This window comes from Eulemur rufifrons, chromosome 16 (genome assembly GCF_041146395.1).
Source record: "Eulemur rufifrons isolate Redbay chromosome 16, OSU_ERuf_1, whole genome shotgun sequence".
NCBI classification, from domain to species: Eukaryota; Metazoa; Chordata; class Mammalia; order Primates; family Lemuridae; genus Eulemur; species Eulemur rufifrons.
This window is the reverse complement of record NC_090998.1, coordinates 91,173,298-91,189,318: the sequence shown is the minus strand read 5'-3', so window position 1 is coordinate 91,189,318 and position 16,021 is coordinate 91,173,298. Positions and strand designations below refer to the sequence as shown.

At 52.2% G+C, this 16,021-nt stretch overlaps 1 protein-coding gene, 1 non-coding gene and 1 pseudogene across 4 annotated transcripts in view; all 3 read left to right on the top strand.

Moving 5' to 3' along the window:
• PACSIN2 (protein kinase C and casein kinase substrate in neurons 2) overlaps nt 1-16,021 on the top strand; it is a 121,630-nt gene that overhangs the window by 98,745 nt on the left and 6,864 nt on the right. For 2 of the 3 annotated variants that reach the window (XM_069489511.1, XM_069489510.1), the window contains exons 3-7: nt 1,978-2,134; nt 4,353-4,588; nt 6,045-6,200; nt 9,806-9,981; nt 11,154-11,274. In XM_069489511.1, the coding sequence (XP_069345612.1) occupies nt 1,978-2,134; nt 4,353-4,588; nt 6,045-6,200; nt 9,806-9,981; nt 11,154-11,274 (846 nt within the window). Of the gene's footprint in view, nt 1-1,977; nt 2,135-4,352; nt 4,589-6,044; nt 6,201-9,805; nt 9,982-11,153; nt 11,275-13,363; nt 13,370-16,021 lie in introns of all 3 variants that reach the window. The other variant, XM_069489509.1, reaches the window with a different exon arrangement.
• LOC138397726 (U6 spliceosomal RNA) lies at nt 783-885 on the top strand. Its single transcript, XR_011235851.1, has one exon. It is a non-coding gene; the product is annotated as a U6 spliceosomal RNA (small nuclear RNA).
• Nucleotides 14,298-14,418, top strand: LOC138397642 (U4 spliceosomal RNA; annotated as a pseudogene).

The following is a 16,021-nucleotide window of genomic DNA, read 5'->3' as shown; positions in this document are numbered from 1 at the left end:
CTCAGGACAGAAGCTCAGGTAGTTCGAATTGTTCATAAATCTGAGTTAAACAGGCTGCACCATTGGTGACTGCAGAGACACATCTATACCCTTTTCTGCACAAGCAGGCACTTGGCCCCTCCTGTTCTCAGGAACTTCCATCTTGGCTTTAAACAGATAAAATGCCGAAATGATCAGCCAGGCAGAGACTTAGAAAAGGTAAAACCAACAAGAGGTCGACTACATTTTTGAGGACAGTGGGTCCTCTGTTATATTTTCTAGGATGAAAATATAATAGATTGTTTTTCTGTCATATTTCCTCTGGGTGCCCAAGTATCAGCTACCTTGTATCCTTTCAAATCAGCAGCTCAAAGAATGAAATATGTCAAACCTTCTAATTTTCACCCCAAATTAACCACTAACATTTTCTCAATTATTCTATTACTTATAATTTAGATGACCTAATTTCTCCTTATATATGTGAGGGGAAAAAGTAAGTTGACCTTTGAACAATGCAGGTTTGAGCTGCATGGGTCCACTTACCTGTGGGGTTTTGTTTTTTTGTTTGTTTTTTTCAATACAGTTGGCCCTCAGTATCTACAGGTTCTACATCTACAACCAGATGCGGATCCAAAATATGGCGCTCGCAGGATGTGAACCCACTGATATGAAGGGCCAACTTTTTGTATGTGTGGGTTCCACAGGGCCCAGTGCGGCACTTGAGTATGCACAGATTTTAGTATCTGAGGGGGATCCTGGAACCATGGATACCGACAGACAACTGTAGTCAAAACTCACTTTGAGTGCTCGCTTTGGCACCACATATACTAAAATTGGAACAATACAGAGAAGATTAGCATGGCCCCTGCGCAAATTCGTGAAAATTAAGAAAAATAATATTAAAAAAATAAAAAACTCAACTTGGCCCTTGACAAAGCAGATAACAGCTTTGCCATCAAGACAGTCTTACCTGGGAGACTGGGCTCGGTGGCTCACGCCTATAATCCTAGCACTCTGGGAGGCCGAGGTGGGAAGATCACTTGAGGTCAGGAGTTTGAGACCAGCCTGAGCAAGAGCGAGACCCCATCTCTACCAAAAGTAGAAAAATTAGCTGGGTGTGGTGGCATGAAATTGCAGTCCCAGCTACTCAGGAGGCTGAGGCAAGAGGATCACTTGAACCCAGGAGTTTGAGGTGGCAATGAACTAGGATGATGCCACTGCACTCTAGCCCGAGTGACAAAGTGAGACTCTGTCTCAAAAAAAAAAAAGACAAGACAAGACTGTCCTACCTGGAACCATTTGAAAAATTGCCTTCGCTCCAGCCTAGCCAGCCACTGTTGGCTGTAAGATCTTGGCAAACTATATAACTTCTCTAAGCCTCAGTTTCCTCATCTGTAAAATGGGGATGGTTATTCCTATTTGGTAGGGGGTAGCATTATTTAGAGTTATAAGACACCTAGCATGGTACCCGGCACATAGTAGGTGCTCAGTGAGAAATAGTGTTTCTTGCTATAATTGGGAAGTAATAATGGCCCAGCATATGATGGATGGCATTAAATCAGAAGGTGTTAGTCAGATGTCACCTACTCCAGGAAGCCATCCCTGGCCCCTTGGTCTGCATGAAATGCCTTTCTAGGTGTTCTCAACCCTGCACCATCCCCCATCATAACCCTTCCCGAGCTGGTCTGCCTGCCTCCCCTGCCTCCCCGCCCCCACTCAGTACCCAGCCCAAAGAATATTAAGATGCACCCTGTTCACTGATTTGTATGTTCCTATTAGTAGTAAAAACAGGGAGGCTTGTCATGTAACAACACGATCGCCTTTCAAACTGTGAGGAGAAGGCCATAGTAAACATGACCCCAGGTGAGCATTGGGGCCTGGTTGGCACTGGGGCCATTTGTGTAGCAGCAAGGGGCAGGCTGGCCCAGTCCCAGGAGAGGGCCGGCAGGTGGGCAGCTGCTCTAAGACCCCTGCCTCACAGCTGGTTCTGTCTCCTAGGTTGGGAACTATAAGCGGACTGTGAAGCGGATTGACGATGGCCACCGCCTGTGCAGTGACCTCATGAACTGCCTGCACGAGCGGGCACGCATTGAGAAGGCATACGCACAGCAGCTCACCGAGTGGGCCCGACGCTGGAGGCAGCTCGTGGAGAAGGGTAGGGAGGCCGGGCACAAGGCAGCTGCTCGCTAGCCAGGGGGTTTGAGCAAATGGTGGCCTGTCTCTGCCAGTCCCTCTCAGAGCAGGCAGGAACATTTCTTGCGGTTCGGGAGGGGCTGTGGTTTTTATGGAGGAGCATCAGCGTGCCCGTCGCCAGCAGGCACAGGCCCCATAACTTCCGTCTCCTTTCCTTGGAGACACAAGGCTACTCTTTGCAAATAGCACCTGAGTCTCCTATTCCAGCCCTGGTTGTCCTTAGGACGCACTTACGCTTGCCAGTTTAACTCAGGACTTGAGGAAGTTCTATCCAGTAAAAGGCCTTGCTGCTCAGCACCTTGCTTTCTAACACTGAGAGCTGTTTATTTTTAAACACCGCCATATAGCAAGTCAGATAAGACCAGATGGTGACACGCGGCAGGCTTTCTGATTTTGAATTTTAAAGGGAATAACAACAGGTGTTGCATGGTGGAGGTTTTGCCCCTCTCCTCCCTACCAAAAAGCTCAGAAGATTCTGCAGCTTGGTTACAGGACACCGTTGTGTGGATAGGGAATGTGGTTAGAACCTGCTTTGCAGCAGTAAAGGACCGATTATGGGGTCTCCTGGGACAGAGCAGATTAGTAGGAGTTTCCCAGGGTGTGATTTGGGGCAGGCTCTTCTGCCATGACTGCTGTCCTCAGATGAGCCAACCAGGGGGAGCCAGGCCCCTGGGCAAGGGGCCAACCATGTCTAGACCAGCTGCCTGTCCTTCCCCTCAGTGGGGACTCGGGCTGTGTCGAGGACATAGCACAGCTCTTGGCACAGGGTAGAAGCCCCGATTGTGGAGCAGGCACGTGGGGCGGAAGAGGAGCCAGGGATAGGCCAGCTCCCTCAGCCGATGGTGGCTGCTGCTGTTCATTTCCACCCGCCCAAGCGCCCTCCCTCGGGATCCAGCTGTCAGTGCCATCCCATCTCTGTATTCGGAACTGGAGGTTTACGAAGCACCCTTGCCGCCCTCACTGGTGGATCTGGCCGCAGCGAGGCAGGACAGGGAGCATGCTCCGCTTGTAGACACACGGCCTCAGGGGTTCAGAGGGGCTAAATTGATATGGCCACACCTCTGCCATCCCCAAGCCCCAGAGATATGTGCCCAGAGGCTTCCCACGACCCCGCCTCGCACCTGCGTGTCCTCACTGGGCCCACACAGGCCCTGCCCCCAGTGCGTGCCCTGAGGATGGGCCGGGTCTTCTCATTTTTCACCCTCAGCCCTTACATAGCTCCCTCTCCCTCCTGAGCCTCAGGTCACCCCACCCTACCCCCTACACCGAAATGGCAGCCAAATTAACACCTTCCTTCCTCGTGGACTGAGAGCAGTGGGTAGGGTGAGGTGACTAGGCTTCCCCCACCCCCATCGAGAGTCTCCATCTGGGCCAGAGCAAGTTCCTGTGTCCCCTCCCCTTTCTCGCCCCAGACAGGGCTTCCATTCTGCTGAGGAGACCCAGTCCCAGTCCCACAGGCATTCTCGAGCTTAAGCCGAGCTCCCCCTGGGAGTGAGCAGAAGTGCTCCCGCAGGGGAGACAGCACAGGGCTGGCGAAGGGCCACGCCAGGAGGCAGGGTGTGGGGTGCCGAGCACCTGGGAGAGGGGTCAGCTCATCTCAGAGAGTCTCCCCCTTCTCTGGCCCCTTTAATGCATTGACTGCCACACTAGAAAAAAAATTTTTCCTTGGGGCCATGGTGTTTTATTATGAAAGTAGAATAAAAACTTTGAAAACAAAATGATCCTATATGAATTTAATGAAAAATGTGTTATTTTTTATTATTTTCTCTGCGTGAGTTATACGCAACTTGAAAAATGGTTCTCACGGCTCCCAAGGTGAAGGGACATGTGAGTTCCATATGCTTCACCAGGCCCTGGGCTCAAAACTAGTGTGAGTTAAATGCAATTCACATGCAAAGTAAGACTTCTAAGATGCAAAATTTGAATTTTTAAAGAGCTCAGTGGCTTTAAAAAAAGGAAATGCACATAGTCCCCCTATTTTCCTAGCAAAAGAGTGGCAGGGTGAATTCAGCTTCAGGAATGGAGAAAGGCACTGAGCCACTGAGAGCGAGATCTGAAACAACCAGAGGGAAGCTCCCCGCCAGGCCAAGGCTGAAATGCCCCGTGAACAGCTGAGGGGGGACAGGAAGTCACCGCCACAGGCCAGCACCAGGTAACCCACAGCTTCTCTCTGTGCCCAGGGCCACAGTATGGGACGGTGGAGAAGGCCTGGATAGCCATGATGTCCGAGGCAGAGAGGGTGAGCGAGCTGCACCTCGAGGTGAAGGCCTCGCTGATGAATGAAGACTTTGAGAAGATCAAGAACTGGCAGAAGGAAGCCTTTCACAAGCAGATGATGGGGGGCTTTAAGGAGACCAAGGAAGCCGAGGACGGCTTTCGGAAGGCACAGAAGCCCTGGGCCAAGAAGCTGAAAGAGGTACATCCGTCCCGCAGGCTGCTTCCCTGCCCGGCCTCTCCGAGCTGGCCACCTGCCAGCAGTGCTCCCTCCTGATGCCCAGGAATCCCTGCCGTCTGCTTTAGGCACAGGAGGCCACAGCTGGCAGAGGAAAAGCCACTCCTTAGGCCAGAAGCCCATGGTGGCTGACATTTACCCAGGCTTACAACACTGAGTGCCTTAGGTACAATCTTTAAATTTAATCTTTACCGACCCATTTAACAGACTTGGTAACTGAGGACCAGAATCATACATTGGGGGGTAGGTCTTAAGTAACAATACTTTCCCCAACCCTGGGGAAGTGTCTACTGGAGAGACTTAGAAGTCCCTTTGGACTAGTAGAAAAAATTAATTTAAATATTTTCTCCCTCTTGCATGGGTTCTTCTCCAGACTTGCAAATGATACTGATACCCCTTTTTCTACAAGTAGCAACGGAAGCCATCGCGTCTTGTGGAGCCTTAGCCTTAGCCAGCTGGAGGCCATCACCCAGCCAGCCCGGCCCTGGGCCGCGTGCCCCGCCCTGCCTGCAGCCTGGCCCTGTTCCTGACTGGGATGGGGTAGACAATACCCGTGCCACACCCTGCACCTGGCTTTTCTCAGGAGCTGCACTGCCTTCCTCCCCTCAGAATCATCCAGAACACTCTTCCATGTTTGGGCTCTAACAGGCCCTCCTTTTCTCTGTCTTTGCTTTTGTCACATCTCCTCTCTCTCCCTTCTTGTCCCTGGCCCTATTTGTAATGAAACTGTCTCCCCCCCATGAAGCCATTACTACAAACTGCTCTTCCTCTAGAATGAAATCTATTCTTTAACTCACATACAGAAGGGTCTGTTAAATCAATACGCACACACCTGTGTGTGAGTGTGTGTGAAACTGCCATTAAAACCATGGGCATGTGGCTGTCACCTGACTCCAGCAGAGCCCCTCACTGGTGTTAGGTTTCTCCTTGGGCACTTTGTATTGCTGTTCCAGCCGCCTGGCGTGCTCTCCCTGGGACATCCACACCCCCTCCTCATGTGCTGCCTGTCACCTCAGGTGGCTGTCTTCAGTCCTTCCACATGAAATTCTGTCACCCACCCCTGGTGCTCCCTGCATTATTGTCAGCACTTAGCACCTTCTAATCACTCCAGCATTTAATCTATCTGTACTGTACCTTTCCTCCCCCAGCTCCTGAATGGAAGCTTCAAGAAGGTCTAGGTTCTTTTGTCCCATGCTGTGTCCCTGGTGCCTAGAACCGCACATGACACAAAGCAGGCACTCATAAATTTTGTGGAGTGAATTGTTGTTGTGGGCAGTTGCTGTTCCAGTGTACGGACAACGCTGTGCTGCGTCTCCCTCTCATCCTGACGGCACAAGCATTCCCAGGGGCCCTGTAACCTCTAGCGAGGACTCTGACTACGTGGAGCCACGTGGAACTCAGGAACTTGCTCTCCCCGCAGGTGGAGGCAGCAAAGAAAGCCCATCACGCAGCGTGCAAAGAGGAGAAGTTGGCCATCTCACGAGAAGCCAACAGCAAAGCAGACCCATCCCTCAACCCTGAACAGCTCAAGAAATTGCAAGACAAAATAGAAAAATGCAAGCAAGATGTCCTTAAGGTAAATTGTGTGCTTGTTTTTACATGTGGAGTGTCAGTGTGTTACTTGTTCACGTGTCTGGCACACAGCACACCTTTGTAACTGCTCAGATGGGAGGGTGGATGGGTAGAGGGATAGATATCCATAAAACACATCCCTGCCCTCAACGGGGTCACACAGGTGAGCACGCTGCACCTTACCTTACCGTAGCCATTGCACCTCCTTGGACAAGGGGCAGACCCAGGTGCTGGGCAGGCAGGGAGAATGGACAGTTGCTTGTGCTCAGGGACACAGGACGGCTGGGATTGCTGGGGGAGCAGCTTGTTCCAGAAATGCAGCCGCGGAGGGGCATGTTCAACACAGGGACTGATGCATAAGCTGGTGTGGAGGGTTGTGAGGACGCAAGTCGCCAGTGGCCTGGACGGCCAGGCTGAGTGAGGAACTTAATGCTGCTGACAGGAGCCACCGAGGAGGGCCTGGAGCCTGGGGAGGGGAGGACAGGGGTAGAGGCCAGGTGGTTCAGAAGGGTTACTCTGGTTGTGCAGGGAGGCCTGGCTGGGAGTGGGAGAGCTTATCTGGGAAGCCAGGCTGGAAGGGGACAGAGGTGCCCTGCAGCCTCCTCAGTGACAGACCCCAAAGAGCGAGGCAGAGGCCACGGAGCCAAGGGTGGTGGGATGGTGGCTTTTGACCAAGAAGAAACAGTGAACAGGCAATGTGGCATCTTGGGTGCCCTTTCATTTCTGTTGTAAAGGGAAATTCTCTGCCTTTGTGAGTTAGTGAGAAGATCAAATGATATGACTTTGTATAAACACTTTGTAAACTGTGAAGTGCTCCAGAGATGTAGGAGGTAATTCTGCCTGGATGGCCCTAGAGTCACTGGATTTAAAAAGTAGATGGCACCTTCGTGTAATTTACAAGTTCCCAGGAGGTGAGGGGCTTGGCCCTGGACGCCCCCCCTCCCCTCCCTCACTCTGTCATAAGGGGGCAAGGGCTGGGAGGTGTCATTGCCAAGGGCCTGCTTGCTTCCGTGTGCGGAGATTCCCGGCCTGCGCTTGCAGAGAGAGATGGAATGAAGTGAGAGAGGGCTGCACCCCAGAAACAGGACTGGAGGCCGGGGGGAAGCAGGCGTCCAGCGCAGATGGTTGTTACCCGCCACGCTCGCCAGGCCTCAGACGAGGTGGGGCATCCCTGTTCTGGGAGGAGGGAAACCAAGGTCAAAGAGGTTAAATCACACGCCACCCAGTCATGTGAGTGCAGAGACTTGTGAACCCAAAGCCTGCCCGCAGCCTTTCTTCACTGCGCCCCACTGCTGTGTCGTCCGCGTAGCAAGGGGGCAGGTCATCTCCATGAGAATTCATCACTCAGAGCAAGTGCTGGAATCCCTTGGGGAGCATCCCCCATTGCTAGGGCCAGGAATCTGGACTTTTGGAGCAGCCCAGGCACCTCCACTGTGGGACCAAGTGAGGACCCTGGACCAGCCTGTAGAGCAGCGGACACCTGGGCCAAGAAGCATAAGGCCCGGGGAACTCTAAGGCCTTCGCCAGGATCCCAGGGAATCAGGTGCCCAGGCAGCATCTCCACGCTGGGCATGGAGGGAGGGTGAGAGATGCCTTTCGTGTTTTACAACCACCCGGAGTGGTAACACCTTGTGCTCTTGCAGAACAAGCACAGGGCCCCAGGCCAGACATAACAGTGTGTCAGGATGACTGGGGCACTTTGTAGTGGGCTCCCTCCTGGGCCCTCCTTGCCTCTGTGCCTGGCCAGTGACCTCAGAGCATGAGTGGTCCTTGTGGGCCTGGATTCCTCAGAGGAGGACAGACCCTTTCCACCACCTTCTTGAAGCAGTTTCTAAAGACCAGCGCTGACTGGTTGCACACGTACTTTTGTAGTGGCCGGGTAGTGACTGCATCTCGCAGTATCCGTCAGAGAGGAACTTCTTGCTTCGTGCTAAACTATTACAGTCCAGTTGAGGGTGAAGGCTGCCTCTCATTCCACCCTGTGAATGTTCGCTGGGAACCTCCTGTGTGCTCTGCGTGGGGATTTACTGAGCGGTGAGGACCCTGCTCCATACCCGCCTATGCTGGGGCTCAGGCCAGGTGTAGGGGAGGCTAGAGAGGGGTCACCCTGTTGCCGCTGGGTTCCCTAAGGGCTCCCAAGAGGCAACCGCATCTTGAAGGCTCCCAAGAGGTGGTTGCTCTGTGTCACTCCAGTGGCACCCCCAGATGCTGGGTGTTGAGCCCACAGCTGCGTGTCCCGGGTGTCTTAGCTAGGGCTCCCATGTGGGGCTTCTGGGCATTGGGCACTGGGCAGTGTGGAGGGCGGTGGCAGACAGCCACAGCGGCTGTAGAGCTCTGTTCCTGCTGGGGACACCCCAACCCTGGCAGAGATGGCCTTTTCCTGTGGTCGCAGAGGACCAAAGTCCAACCACCTCAGGAGGCTTGAAGCAGAACAGGAACCACAGATGGCAGAAGGGCATGGGGCCAGGCTGGGGACCCCAGGGAGAGCAGGGTGGGACCTGCCCCCTTGAGGCTGGCGAAGCCTTCCAGAGGGGACTCTTCGGAGCGTGAAGAGGAGTATTCCAGGACATGAGTCAGAGAAGGGCATCTAGGGGGTGAGCAGGGTGGGCAGAGGAGACCAGGGCCCCAGGTAGGGAAGAGAAGGTGCTCCAGAGGCCTGTGGTGGCGCCACATGTGTTATCAGGGACAGCATAGCACAGTTTCCTGTTGGAACCCGTGACTACCTCCCTCATTGCTCAGGGTCTCAAGAGGGGAGAGACTTGCAGTAAGTAGGTCGTCCGCATCCTGCTGTCCCTCACTTCACCTCAGGAGGCCACCGTGGTCCCACCAACTAACGGAAACTCACTGCACACTGTGGGGGGGGGGGCAGTCTGCGAACATGAGGTCATTGACCTCGAGGCCCGTCCCTGCCAGATGCCCCTGCTCACGTTAGCCAAGTGTCAGGATTTCACGCATTTTCTAGCTGTCTCTAGATACTCTTGAGATGGGCCATACCTGCTTCTAACATCTTCTTTCTTGTAAAACCCTTCTTGGGACAGTCTGGGAAGCAACAGCTGCATGCAGGGGAGGAGTGGGCTGGAGGACAAGGGACCAGGACTTTCTTGAATGCTCCTGGCACTTAAATATCAGAACACTAGGAAGGAGAAAGTGTCCCCATTATCTGATAAGGACAGTGAGACTCCAAGAAAACAAGAGTGAGTGCCAGCATTCGGCCCAGCCCTGAACTTGTCTTCAAGGTGACTCACTGAGCCACTGCTGCTGTGGGCCAGGTCCGAGGCTCAAGGGTGACCCAGCACAACCCTTCCTCACAGGGAGAGAGGCCAAGGGTGTGTGACATGCTCGGGACCATGCACAAGGAGCCCCAGGGGGACTGCTTCTTTGCCTGGTCTACCTGTTTACACCTTGATCCAAAGGAGAGGGCAGATGCCAGGAGTGTGATTTACCTTGCAGAATTGGAGGGACTGGGGCTTGAATTTGAAGTCTCTCAGACTCCAGAGCTCCTGCTCCTTGGGTTTGGAATCTGGAGAGTCCTGAGAAGCTCCAGGGGAGGGCGGGGTGAGCCAAGCGAATGGAAATGAACCTTCATCTTGTGCATGGATTTTCATTTAGACCAAAGAGAAGTATGAGAAGTCCCTGAAGGAGCTCGACCAGGGCACGCCCCAGTACATGGAGAACATGGAGCAGGTGTTTGAGCAGTGCCAGCAGTTCGAGGAGAAGCGCCTGCGCTTCTTCCGGGAAGTTCTGCTGGAGGTTCAGAAGCACCTAGACCTGTCCAATGTGGCCAGGTAAGTTTCCTTTGAGCTGAAAAACACATCTCGAAGTCAGTGCAAAGTTGCTGCTCTCAAGGCTTGGGATGGCAGCATGAATCAGAAAGTCTTCTCTCAGTGGGTCGGTTCTCCTGCTTTTCTGTCATCTTGATGCCCAGCGAGGACCCTGCTGCGGGGCCTGTCTGTGGCTGCAGGCATGGCCGACCTGTGCGGTGCCCCGCTGCCTGTGGGCCCTGGCTGGACCAGCCGATGGCTGGCCTGAGCAGATAGGGCCGGGCATGCTCTGCCAGCTCTGCTCGTGGGTCTGGGCAGGGAAAAAGGCCACCCGTTCTGGAGCTGCAGCTAGGACCAGCCGCAGCTGGCGTACCTGAAATCCACCTGGGTGTGAGTCCAGCATTTCCAGGCTGGGTGTGCCTGACCCCGGGACAGTCCATGTTTGAGGCCCTTTACGAGGTCCTTTCCATCCAGAGCAACTTGCTGTCAGCTCAGTCCTGACTTCTCAGTGGTTCTAGGCCCCGGGCAGCACAGACCGTCCAAGACTCAGTTCTGAATTATGAAACAGAAGCTGTGAGGAGGACACTGAGGCCCAGCGAAGGTGCGTGACGTGGCAGCCACACAGATTATAAGTGAGGCTGTCAGGTCCAGCAGTGGAACATACCCCTCTCCTCTGGGGCAGCTCCCTGGGAAGGTGAGCTCAGAGCTGCTGAGCAGAAGGTGTCCCCCACCCGTCTTGGTGGTGGGTGTCCTGCAGCACCGGGTGATCTTTGCATACTGCATTTGCATGTCTGGAGGTAAACCTTCCAGCTTTGCTGACATAGATGAGGGATGAGGATACTTCCTGGCCTACTCTAGTTTTCTCTTCCTCAACTCTGGACCTGATTCTGTGGGACCACAGAGTGGTGTCCACGTGGTCCACATGCCAATGCCTTTTGCATTGTCTGATGCAGAGCAAAGCTCATTTGTTGCCACCTGGTTTGATTTAAAGCTCATTTGTCAAAAGCTGAAGCTGTGGTGGTTGTCTGTCCCCATCTGGACATGTGGGGGCCAGGTGACCTTCTGCCTAAGCCAGGGCAGGGATGTCCCTAATCTGTGTCTGTAAAATCGACTCTAGTGTGGGCTGCAGAGACCACAGAGACTGCTGTGGCTGGTGCCTGCCTTCCAAAAGAGCCATGCTTCTCTCCCTGGTTTAGCTACAAAACCATTTACCGCGACCTGGAGCAGAGCATCAAGGAAGCCGACGCGGTGGAGGACCTGAGGTGGTTCAGAGCCAATCATGGGCCTGGCATGGCCATGAACTGGCCACAGTTTGAGGTAAGAGGAGGCTGCCTCCGTGACCCCATTGGCCTGGGAGGGGACCTGGGTCCACAGAGTTGAATTATACAATGTCTTTCTTAGCTGGGCACAGTGGCTCACACCTGTAAACCTAGCACTCTGGGAGGCTGAGGCAGGAGGATCGCCTGAGCTCAGGAGTTGGAGACCAGCTGAGCAAGAGTGAGACCCTGTCTTTATAAAAAAAAAAAAAAAAAAAAGAAAAGGAAAAAAAAAAGAAAACTTAGCTGTGTATGGTGGTACACGCCTGTAGTCCCACCTGTGTGGGAGGCTGAGGGAGAAGGATCGCTTGAGCCTAGGAGTTTGAGGTTGTTATGAGCTAAGATGACAACACTGCACTTTAGACAGGGTGACAAAGCGAGACTCTGTCTCAAAAACAAAAAACAGAGCCGGGCATGGTGGCTCACTCCTGTAATCCTAGCACTCTGGGAGGCCGAGACCAGTGAATCATTTGAGCTCAGGAATTCGAGACCAGCCCAAGCAAAAGCGAGACCCCATCTCTACTAAAAATAGAAAAGAAATTAGCTGGACAACTAAAAATATATAGAAAAAATTAGCCAGGCATGGTGGCACATGCCTTTAGTCCCAACTACCCAGGAGGCTGAGGCAGGAGGATTGCTTGAGCCCAGGAGTTTGAGGTTTCTGTGAGCTAGGCTGACACCATAGCACTCGAGCCCAGGCAAGAGAGTGAGACTCTGTCAAAAAAAAAAAAAAAAAAGTCTTTCTCGTTCTGGATTCTATGCTTGAGTTTGTCCTGTTTATTAGACAGCCTTTATGCATAGCTATGGTACAGACCGAGTTGATGTTTAGAGTCCCAGGAGTCTCCAGGCATTACTGAGGCCGTCTGAATCTCGGGTGATGGTACAATTATGTTCTTTCTAGTTAAGAACATTTGACTGTCACTTGTTAACCACTAGCATTCCCTTCCCTCCTAGTGAGTCGCAGGAGCCACAGGACACATAGGACCTCGGGTCTCTGCCCTGCCCTACCCTACCCTGCAGGATGGCCACAGTGGGGCAGCCACAGTGTCCCCAGGCCTCACAGTGGCTTGGGGGGGGAAGCAGTCCCAGTGGGCAGCCCTCCTTACCTTTCAAACAAGGGACTTTTCCATACTCCAGCCATTAAATTCAATTAATCTTGCTCCTTCTAATATCTTTACAAAATCTGAGGGCCTGGGGATCTCAGGACTAGTCTGGCTCTAGGGTTGGGTCACGAGGCCCCACCTGGCCCTCCAACGGTAGCATAGAAGGCAGAGGCCAAAAGTCTTGCCATGCCTGTTCCCTCGTGACAGAGGCTGAAGCACGCGGTGTCTGCCGACCCAGGCAGTGAAGCAACCATTTGCCCTTTTTTGTGACTCAGCTTTCTTGTGCACAAAGTGGACATGACAACAGCACCCACCTCCTTGGGTTGCTGGGGAAGGGGGTGACCTGGTGCATGCAGGGTTCCTGGCCCAGGGCCCGGCCTGCTGAGCGGTGACTCTTGTCAGGCCCTCACCCTGGCCCCGGCCCACCACACAGAAGCCTCTTTGGCTCCTTAGCTGCGTTTTCGTCAGTCCTCACACTTGGGCTTCTGTTTTCTGGGCCTTCACAGGAAGATTTCTCCAAATGACATGTGGGCCCCTGCAGCTGGGCACCCCTGCACCATCCTCAGGACTTGCCCCCAGCTGGAGGCTGCAGAGCAGCTTGTGCCCCGTCCACAGGGTCTTTCCTGAGTGGCAGGACCCTGGACGGACAACACAAAGCCCGGCACATTGGCACAGAAGCGTGCTCATGTGTTTTGTGCACAGCTGGGATTTCAGCCCACAGCAGGTGTTTACTGTTCCTAGCGTGGCACAGGAAAGCCCCTGTGAATCACCTGGCTCCGTAGAGGTGCCACTGATACCAAGAGGAGAACGGTGGGGAGGAATATTTGACAGGCTGTCCCACTGGGGTGGGTGTCCTGGCCATAGCCCACGAGGCCCTTCTCTCTGTGGGTCCCTGGGCTGGGAAGCAGCTCACGTTTGCAGCTGTTGGCAGGATGTGCCTGACTTTTCTCTAATGAAATTATTTGTTTTTATTTTCCATGCCACAAGGATGAAGTAAGTGTCTGTGTTCTGGCTGACTCACTGAGTGCCAAGCCCCGTGTAGCGTGTGTCCAGCCCCCGGGTCTGTGTGTGTGGCTCCCAGCCTGGCTGGCAGCCGTTTAGCTGTGCGGCCTCATTGTCAGAATTGTTAAAAGCTGGTGCTTCCAAAGCAGATCAAAGTCTGCTTGATATTGACCCATCCGCCCTTGGAAGCCACCCAGTCAGGATAGATTTATATTCAAAAGTCACTATGGCGAACTCTGAGCTTCCAACTGAGTTCAGTCAGGAAAATAATTAACAGACAAAAAGATGACCCAGATTTGGAGTCGGGCCCAGGTCTGCCACCCATTCTCCGTGGGCAAGTCACTTTTCCTCTCTGGGCCTCAGTTTCCTCATCTGACAAACTGACAGGTTAGACATGATGTTTCTAAGATGGCTTGTAACCTTGAAGTTCTGTAACTGCATGTGAGCAAAGCTGTGGGCTCAACCACACAAGTTTTAATTCAAGTTGTTTGTTGAAGGGTGGACACGGGAGGGAAGGAGAATTCATTAAACGCGCATGCACACACGGACACACACACACACACACACACACACACACGCTTTTCCGGGGAATCAAGACATAGCCTCCTTTGTTCTTTCCCCCCACCTCTGTTTTCGGCATAGTTGATAAAAACCTGTTCACTGCTAGGAAAGTAGTATTAAGTTGGTGCAAAATAATTGCGATTTCAGATCATGAATTTTAAATCATTTTAACTAGACTCAACCACATCTTTGTTAATCAAAATAGGAACCATTACAATCAATACATTTTTGGCAATGAGAAATAAGTTTTTTTATTCCTGTAGCGTAAAAATCCGTGCTTTGGGATTCCTCGAATTCTTGGAAAGCATTTTCTACATCCTGCTGGTTGTGGAAGCGTTTTCCTTGTAAAAAGTTTTGGAGCTTTGTGCACTGGCAGTATCGTAGCCGGTGAGGTTTATCTGAGGCGTGATTATTGCTAATTGAAAACTTTTCCCAATACCCTTCCATGATGACAAAAGTTTTTACATTTTAAAATTTAAAAAAAAAGTTGTCAAGATGCTTGAGTAAGTGGTAATGGGTTGGAGAGAGGTCAGGTGAATATGGAGGATGAGGCAAAACTTCGTAGCACAATTTGTTCAACTTTTGAGGCGTTGGTTATGCAGTGTGCGGTCAGGCGTTGTCGTGGAGAATCGGGCCCTTTCTGTTGAACGATGCCAGCTGCAGGCGTTGCAGTTTTCTGTGCATCTCACCAATTTACTGAGCAGACTTCTCAGATGGAACGGTTTCTCCAGGATTCAGAAAGCTGTAGTGGCTCAGACCAACAGCAGACCACCAAACAGTGACCATGACCTTTTTTGGTGCAAGTTTGGTTTTGTGAAGTGCTTTGGAGCTTCTTCTTGGTCCAATCACTGAGCTGGTCATCACCGGTTGTCATATAAAATCCACTTTTCGTCACATGTCACAATCTGATCGAGGAATGCTTCATTGTTGCGTACAAGAAGAGAAGACAATACTTCAAAATGATGATTGTTTTGATTTTCGGTCAGCTCATGAGGCAACCACTCATCGAGCTTTTTCACCTTTCCAATTTGCTTCAAAAGCCAAACGACCACAGAATGGTCGACATTGAGTTCTTCGGCACCTTCTTGTGTAGTTGTAAGAGGATCAGCTCCGATAATTGCTCTCAGTTGGTCATTGTCAACTTCCAATGGCCGGCCACTGCGCTCCTCATCTTCAAGGCTCTTGTCTCCTTTGCAAAACTTCTTGAACCACCACTGCGCTGTGCATTCATTAACAGTTCCTGGGCCAAGTACATTGTTGATGTTGCGAATTGTCTCTGCTACTTTACAACCCATTTTGAACTCAAATAAGAAAATCGCTTGAATTTGCTTTTTGTCTAACATCATTTCCATAGTCTAAAACAAATATAAAATAAACAAGTAATAAGTCATTAGCAAAAAAACAAAGCGAGAAATACACTTTAAAATGATGTATAACATAAGCACATGTATTTAAGAATGTATTCCAATATCAAATGGCAAATTTCAACAATGCTAAAACCGCAATTACTTTTGCACCAACCTAATAAAGCTTCAGAGAGATAAACACTTTACTTGGCCTTGTCGGCCCCCAGCATGCTGCTCAGATTAAACAGAAGTTCCAGGGTAAACTCAGCAGGGAGGGCTCCACTCCTTGGAGACTTGCATGGTCAGAGTCTGCTCGCCTGTCCCTTTTGTTAGCAGTAGCCTCCTGGCCCCTGGTTTTATTTGCCATCCAGGGTTTGGTTTTCCATGTCGCAGGCTTGCTCAGGGCCCCTCAGCCCGCTGTCTTGACCCTGTAACCCAGAGACAGTTTAGGACATCAGCACTTAAGGACAAGCTCCTCAGAGGCGGGCTCCTGTCTCCTTTCAGAGGCTCAACGGACTCGGTGTGGGAGTTTCAGGCCTGAGCGGGCTGGGGCTGAGAGCCGTGATGGGCAGGGAGCAGGACTGGGGGGCCCGGGCTGGATGCAGGATGCTGTGTGTTGGCCCTGGTCTGCCGTCACCCACCCCGTGTCCTGGAAAGTCTGCTCCTCCCAGGAGGGGGGTGCACAGGCGAGGATTGGGCAGTTGTAACAGTGCTGACACCCAGGCCCTCTGAAGAG